The sequence below is a fragment of the Octodon degus genome, unplaced genomic scaffold, assembly GCF_000260255.1.
Source record: "Octodon degus isolate 3935 unplaced genomic scaffold, OctDeg1.0 scaffold00040, whole genome shotgun sequence".
NCBI classification, from domain to species: Eukaryota; Metazoa; Chordata; class Mammalia; order Rodentia; family Octodontidae; genus Octodon; species Octodon degus.
The window spans coordinates 1,236,770-1,244,205 of NW_004524616.1; the positions used below are offsets into that span (position 1 = coordinate 1,236,770).

At 45.4% G+C, this 7,436-nt stretch overlaps 1 protein-coding gene across 6 annotated transcripts in view; it reads left to right on the top strand.

The window, feature by feature from the left end:
* The window catches only part of Sh3rf2 (SH3 domain containing ring finger 2), a 108,273-nt gene extending 105,869 nt beyond the window's left edge, over window positions 1-2,404 (top strand). For 5 of the 6 annotated variants that reach the window (XM_023715367.1, XM_004631233.2, XM_023715370.1 and 2 more), the window contains one exon: window positions 568-2,404. In XM_023715367.1, coding sequence (XP_023571135.1) covers window positions 568-834 — 267 coding nt within the window. In that variant the 3' untranslated portion in view covers window positions 835-2,404. The remainder of the gene's footprint in view (window positions 1-567) is intronic. The other variant, XM_023715368.1, reaches the window with a different exon arrangement.
* The last annotated feature ends 5,032 nt before the right edge of the window (window positions 2,405-7,436 follow it).

Genomic DNA, 7,436 nt, shown 5'->3' on the forward strand with positions numbered 1-7,436 from the left:
ATGCTGACTCAGAGTACTCAGTAATATCAAGTTTTCCAGTAAAGCTGCCCAATAAACCGAGTTACTAGACATAGTCCCCAAACTGCATTTAGTGTGCTTCCAGGCCCCAGCTAGATATTGTGAGAATTACAACATATCAAGAAATTTTTGACTATCAAAATTGAAAATACAAGGATTGCATTTCATGGAAAAGGCAATTGTTCCCAGCATCCACAGAATACTTGATTAAGCCCTAAGACAGGGACTGGCTCTGCCTCTAGCACCTTCCCTGCCTCGGCCCACTGCAGCTGAACTTAGGATCTTCTCTGCGTTCTCAGTGTCTGATGCTTCCCCCATCAGGCACTTGGTAAGGTTTGCTGTTTGCCTTTGTCCACTTCTGGATTCTCAGCTCCTAACAGAGTCTGTTAGGCATAGCACACACTCCTAGTAGCCACAAATACGTCCTGAAGGAGCAGCACAAAGATGAGGCCTTTTGAATGGGGACAGCCGTAGAATATCAGCCTGAACTCAGGCCTGGGGCTGACAGTCCATATCTCACCTATGTTCCCTTGCTCTTTTCTCTTGCAGCAAGTAAAAACTGTGAGATTCCAGAACTACAGCCCTCCTCCCACCAAGCATTATGCGTCCCATCCCACCTCTGGAAAGCCTGAACAGCCAGCCACCCTCAAGGGGCCCCAGCCTGAACCTGTGGGCCCAGAGATGACCATCCTATTTGCCCACCGAAGTGGCAGCCACTCCGGACAGCCAACAGACCGAAGGAAGTCAGTCTTTGGCAAGGCCACAACCCCAGTACCCAGTGCCTCAGCCACACAGACCACGTTTCCCAGCAAATGAATCTACAGGTGGCTTTTCCTAGACCCCAAAGAGGTGAATTGCATTTAAATACAGTGTGCTTCCACTGAGAGCATCCTGCCATTCTTGAGGGACTTGGTCTGCTTGTTTTATCCCCAGGAACGGGAAGGTGAGAGCAGGAATTCCTGCCCTGCATATGGTGGCCTTCTGAACACAACAGATCGATGGATCAATTAAACCAAGGATGAGGGGACTGTGGTGTCCACTTTGTTCTCCAGCATAGAGTGTGGCTTCTCATCTTCTGTATTCCGTGTAGAATTCCTGTGGTGTCCTAAAAGGGGCTTCAACCCCATGTGGCAGCAGTGGGACTTTGGGGGTTGTGCCTGTGATTTTATCCCCTTTTCCCCCTCATGTTTCTACCATGCTCTAAGGCCAGCACGCTGGCCACTACTCACACCTCCACAGAATTATAATCCTGGTATGAGATGGATGCTTTGAACATTTTTAACTCACTAAAACTTCCCAAGTTTATACCAAGCAAGAAAGTTGACTACAAATATCCAATTATCATACTTTAATCTTCTCAATCTGTTTTCCCAATTTGTAATCTTACACAATAGATTAGCAGAAAGGACAGAGCTACAGAGACATATGTGTTACGGGACAGTTAATTCAACCTTCCCCCCAAAACATGGTGTGCTTAAAAACAGCCTTAAATAGGGGCTCAGTTCAGATATACATTCTTGTTTACACAGTCACATGTTTGCTTTCCCTGACTGCTGCTGCAGGGCAGATGAGCTGTCTCCCCAAGAAGGCACCAATGTCAATGAGAGTGCGGGAGTCCAAGGCTTCGAGGGAGTACTTCCTCCAGGAACGCTATCAAAGAGACTGAGCAGAGCAGGTCACAGAGAAAATGGGGAGAAAGGGGGAGGGTGAAAACAAAATATGAAAGAGTGAAAGAGGAAAGGATGAGAGTGCAGCAGAACAATGAACAAATCAGGGAAAAGGGAAAAGACTGGCTGGTGGGAGGCATCTTTGATATTCCCAACAAGCAGAGTAAGAAGGAAGGGGCAAAACGAGGTGGCAGCACAGTGGGCTGAGGTGGGCAGGACCAGCCAGGTAGAGCCTTGTGAGCAGGCATGAAAGGGAATAGCAGGGAGCCAAGGCCGTGCTGTAAGACAATCCATTCGTTCTCATTAAACTTAATGATTGTGGTTTAACATTCATTGTGTGCTCATCAGTGTAGATACTTTGATGCATAAATGTCCTTTGCTACTAACACTGGATCCCATAAAAAAAAAAAAATGCAGGCCTAATTAGACCTTTCCCATAGATAGATCTTGCAGGTGTTGGAAATACAAATACATCTTTTAACTATCTACATACTTGGCACATTAAATTATCTGTAGACTTTTCCAGAATTTAATAGAACAAAGCAAAACCATAATCCTGCCAAAGGGTGTGTCAGAGGCCAGCAGAGTGAACCTGGGAGTGTGCTGGCCTAGCGTTTCTGTGAGAGACTGACCCGCACGTACGCCACAGAATCAACGTGCCAACTCCTGCTTCACTGAACTGCATTTAATCAACCGGGTGGTGAAATGACATAAAGACACAGGGACAGAGAAACACGGTTTAACTTGTCTAAATATGAGTACCTATTCCTCATCGTCTCCCATAAAGCCTTTTAAACTAGTGTGTTTAGCAGCTCATTTTACACTAACAGTGGCAGAGATACAGTATCGGACAACTAACAGTGTAGTCCATGCCTAGGTAGCGATGGAGCCAGTTAATTCTTCACCTTTGTAACTATCAAGCAGGTTGTTTGGGTATGACAGAGACCTGTTATGAAATGGAACATGAATTGAAGTAGTCTCCCTGCTATCCACCATCTCTACAGGACAACCTTTCTGAGAAATAGAAGCAGATCCCAGGCCTGTCGCCCCCCTCCATGCAGACCCTTCAGCCATGGCTAGCACCAGACTCACTCCCAAACCAAACCTCATCTCATCTTTATAGCTTTATGAATGTTTGAGACAGACAAGTGGATGTTGTTTCCAGGGAAAATAGCACCTTTAATCCATTTATCCCACCAACTTGTTTCTAACCATTACTATACACACTGTGCACAGCAACAAGGACCACAGGCCTACACCCTTATGTAATAAAAAAAAAAAAAAACTTTATAGAGCAGCTGTAATTGTCCCCAGTTCAGAGCACAAGAAACTGAGGCTTAATAACTACCCACAGACAGACAACAGAGCAAGGATGCAGCCTCAAACTGTCAGACACCAAAGCAGTGTGAGTGCCTGCCTGGCAAGTATGAGGTCATGAGCTCAGTTCCTAGTAATAAAACAAACAAACAAAAAGCTTTTCAACCAAAAGACTATCTTTGGCTTTAGGGCACTAGCTCCACACTGCCAGGAAGCAGCTTAGTGCAATTTTGATCACAGAAGCAAAGATCCCAGCAGGCTCTGCTGTACATAAACTGAGTCTGAATCTTCATTTATCACTTTGTGGCCTTGTGATGTCTGCCAGGCAAGCTGCTAAACCTCTCAGAGTCTTCTTTTCTTAAACAGGAGTGATAATAATGCCAGCCTCACTGGACTGTTCCAAGGTTTAACTGAGGTAATACAAAGTGATTTTAACAGTGCTGACAGGGGCCAGGGAGATCGCTCAGTAGAATAAGTGCTTGCCTAGCAAGTACAAGGGCCTGCGTTCAATCCCCAGTTCCACAAAAATTAAAAAAATTTTAAAAAATAAAAATAAAAATAAAATAGTGCTGACACACAAAGAACACCTAACAAATGCTAGGCTTGGGTGTTTTTAAGAAAATAGGGCATTTGGGGCCAGGGAAATGGCTCAGTGGAATAAGTGCTTCCCTGGCAAGCGCAAGGGCCTGAGTTCAATCCCTGGTTCCGCAAAAAAAAAAAAAAAAAAAAAAAAGAAAAGAAAAGAAAAGAAAATAGGGCATTGGAATTTCAGGTGGGAAATTCTAAAACAAGAGCATACGCTACCAGACTATGACACGAAACAGAACCTGGCACAGGTGAGCTTGCGGAGACAGACCACAAGCTAAACTGAATCCTGAAGGACAAGCAAGAACCAGAAAAGCAAGTTGATGGGAAAATGGTGCTGCAGCCAGGGGGAGCTCTGAGAGTTGGATTTAAATGCACCCATCAAGCCAAGTTCCCTTGTCCTCAGAGGAGTCCGCTCCTCTGTGAGACATTCCAGGGATCCCAGAAGGAAGCTTAGCACCTTGAGTCTGAGGAGAAAAGCCCATCTTGTGAGAGCTGTGCCTTTTTGCTAAGTCACAAGAGACCAGAGGAAAGGTGCCCCTCTGCCCCACGGTCAGATTCCATGTTGCTAAGAAAGGTGCTGAATTCAATTTGTACTTCAGGTTATTGATTCCTCTGCTTTAAAATCATACATATAAAAAAATAAATAAATTTTAAAAAGAAAGGTGCCAGGGACAGGGGGCCAACTGGAGGGTTACAAGCAGCTAAGGTCAGTCTCTAGCAACCGTGTTGGAAGAAATGGTCTCATTAGGCAGCATCAAGATCCTTGCTCAGGTTGTCAGCATCCCTCCAGTGCCCTTCAGCCATGGACAGACTGGCATTCCAAAGCAGAAATACTAGAAGCAGTGGCCTCCTATGGCTTGGTGAGACGAAGGACTGACTCCATGCGCAGCTCAGGAACTTCCAACCCATCTTGAAAAGTCAGAGTCCTGTCCACATGAGGCCTGCTTCTCCTGAGCAAGCTAGGGAACCTGGGGCCTGGTCCAAGTGGCTGCAAGTAAAAGGACACACACTCACCAGTTTGTCACAACCCCACACCCTGCTTCACACACTCACATGACCCCTGCCTGTACGTGGCATGCTAGACTCCTCCCAGGCCATCATAAACCCTGCAGTTAGAACTGGATCCTTACAGAATGGCTGCTCTGGGGAGCACTGACTCCACCACATGTAGTGAGCCTAATCCAGGCCCTAGAGAATCTTATGCTCCAATTTTGAGATGGGAACTTTGCAGCTGTCTTCCTAACAAGCTTCCCAAGTGACTCTGAAGCTCATGAAGTAGGAGGCTTTAATCCATTTTTCTCATATTGTGTAGCTGAGCTGACAGCTCTAGCAATCAACAGGAATAAGGCCACAAAGGCTGTTAAAATATTAAAGCAGTTCTATACAGATAGGTGAATCACAGATGCCATGAGCTTCCTGAAGTTTCTCCTCCTCCCACACCTCAGTCCTTCCCAGATGCTCTCCATCCGTCTACCATCTAGTAGTTAACATAGTGAAGCCCTCTACAATAAAGCCCTTCTTCATTCTGACTGGCTACTACCTATGGCATACTGGTTGGTAAATGTCTTCACTATTACCCTACAGTATAGACCAGGGCCCAGAATTATGGCCCTCCTGCCTCCAGAGAGGTCGCCCTGACAGCACTACAAGCAAGTCCATGACTCTTCCCCAACACTGCCCTACACCTTTGCCACTCACCTTTGCCAGGCTGTTGGCCTAGGAAGGGCCCTGACTGAGAAGGGAGTCCCGTGCATACTAGTCTACCTGCCTGCCGGACCCTGTTCACAGGTATAAATAATCTCTTTGTGCTTCTCTGCTCCATTTGCATCCAGTGGGCAGTCATGGAGGTTACTGGCTTCAATGAGACCAGCAGGCATCCATCCTCATCCTCACCCACCTCCAGCCTGCAGGCCAGCCACACATCTCTGGATGCCCTCCCTGGGAAGTGGGGAGCTGCAGCATGCAGGACAGCAAAGTCTTCTTCATTCTCTCACCCCCTTACTCAGCTGCTAACACTGAGCTTCCCATGTTGACATCTTGAGCATCTTTACATCTAGACCCTTGCTCTCATTTGTGCTGAGAAAAGAGATTGTTAGCACCTGCAGCAACCTCAGAGGTGACCGTGAAAGACTTAGGAAATGTGGTTGGAAGGCAGAACCAAACCACAGAGGCTAACTCCAAAGATCCCTGTGACAGGTTGGTGTTGCTGGGAATAAATCACACAAGGACATTTTGCTTGAAATAGAGCAATGTTAAATGATCAAGCTGTCTGTCTGCCAGTATTGTGTCCTGAACCAGAGCAGAAACAAAATGTTCCCAGGAGTTTCTGTCCACTGACCTATAGACCTTGACAGATAGAATCCAGCTGAGGTGGGATCCAAGGTATGCCCCCAAATCAGAGATGAGGGGCAGGGAGGAGCAGGGCACATGCGCCCCTCCAACGATTCAGCAGTCGTTGCCCATCACTCACACAGGACCAGTCCACATGAGAGGGAATGAGGATACAGTTTGTAACAGGATAGACAAACATAGATTAAGACAGTACTATAAAAAAAAGATATGGCCCTCATAGTATGTTTGTTTGTTTCTTTTTTTCTTTTTTTTTTTTTAATGTATTTGGTATGAGGTGTCACTATGCAGCTTGGGCTCGTAGTGATCCTCCTCACTGGGATAACTACGTGATTACAGGCATGTAATCCCCAGTGCTGGGATTACAGGCATGCACCACCACGCCCAGTCTCAGTGTGCCTGGGGGGACTGATGCAGTATGCGGGGCCCGGGATCAAACCCAAGTCCCTGCACTTGCCTAAGCAGATGCTTAGTCCACTGAGCTATCTCACCAGTCCTGGTTTGTTTCTTCTTTTTTGTTGTTTTCTGGATTTCGGATATTGCTCTGCTTTTTTGCCTGCTTTTTATTATTCTCTACATATGAAATATATGGCAGGCTTGTAAGAGAACCATATAGCTGCCACACAGATTTTAAAGTATTGTAATTGTCAATGCCATTGATTCCACTGTGTGCCTCTCCCAGCCCCATCCTTTGCATCTCCTAACTTTCCTCCCAGCCAGTGCCCTGCATTCCATGCTCATCATTGCTTTGTCATTCTCCTACATGTGGATTATGGAGAAGTCTCCGTGTAGCCCACAGTGGTACCCAGTAAATACAAGTCAAAGCAAATATTGCAACTTTAGGCTGTTGTATTCTGCAAGAATATTTGAGCCCATCTGGCTTCTGTTCCTGGGACTCTAAGGCTTTTAGTCTGCTGGAACCTGAGATGTTAGTGCACGAGTACATCTGGTTTTGAGGCATTCTACTTTGGAGGATTTTGTAAGAATTCTTCCCAGCTAGTGATAAGGCTCAGGAACACAGTGCCTGCCTGGCAACTGCAAGGCCCTGAATTCAATTCCTGCTACAAAAAATAACAACTCTTTCAAGTATTATTTGTTACTTCTGAATGTGGAAATACAGGGTGTAGCTGTAACCAGACTGTTGAGTATAGTGTGTGTGTGTGTGTGTGTGTGTCTGTGTGTCTGTGTGTGTGTATGCATGTCTCTGGAAATTTAACTCCAGGCCTTAATACTGAGCTACATCATAGCCCTTTATTTTTTTATTTATACATTTTTTCCATAATTTTATTGAGAAACAAATAGCAATGAGACAGTTTTAAACCAAATTGGTAGGACAGTTTCAATAATTAACACATTGCAAACATACTCCCTAGTGGTTAATTGCTGTACAAGATGCAGACATGATATCCCATTTACAAACACCATTAGAACAAATCCCTCTATTCATTAAGAGAATGTAACTATATATCTAACCTAACCATTTTGAATACACAGATA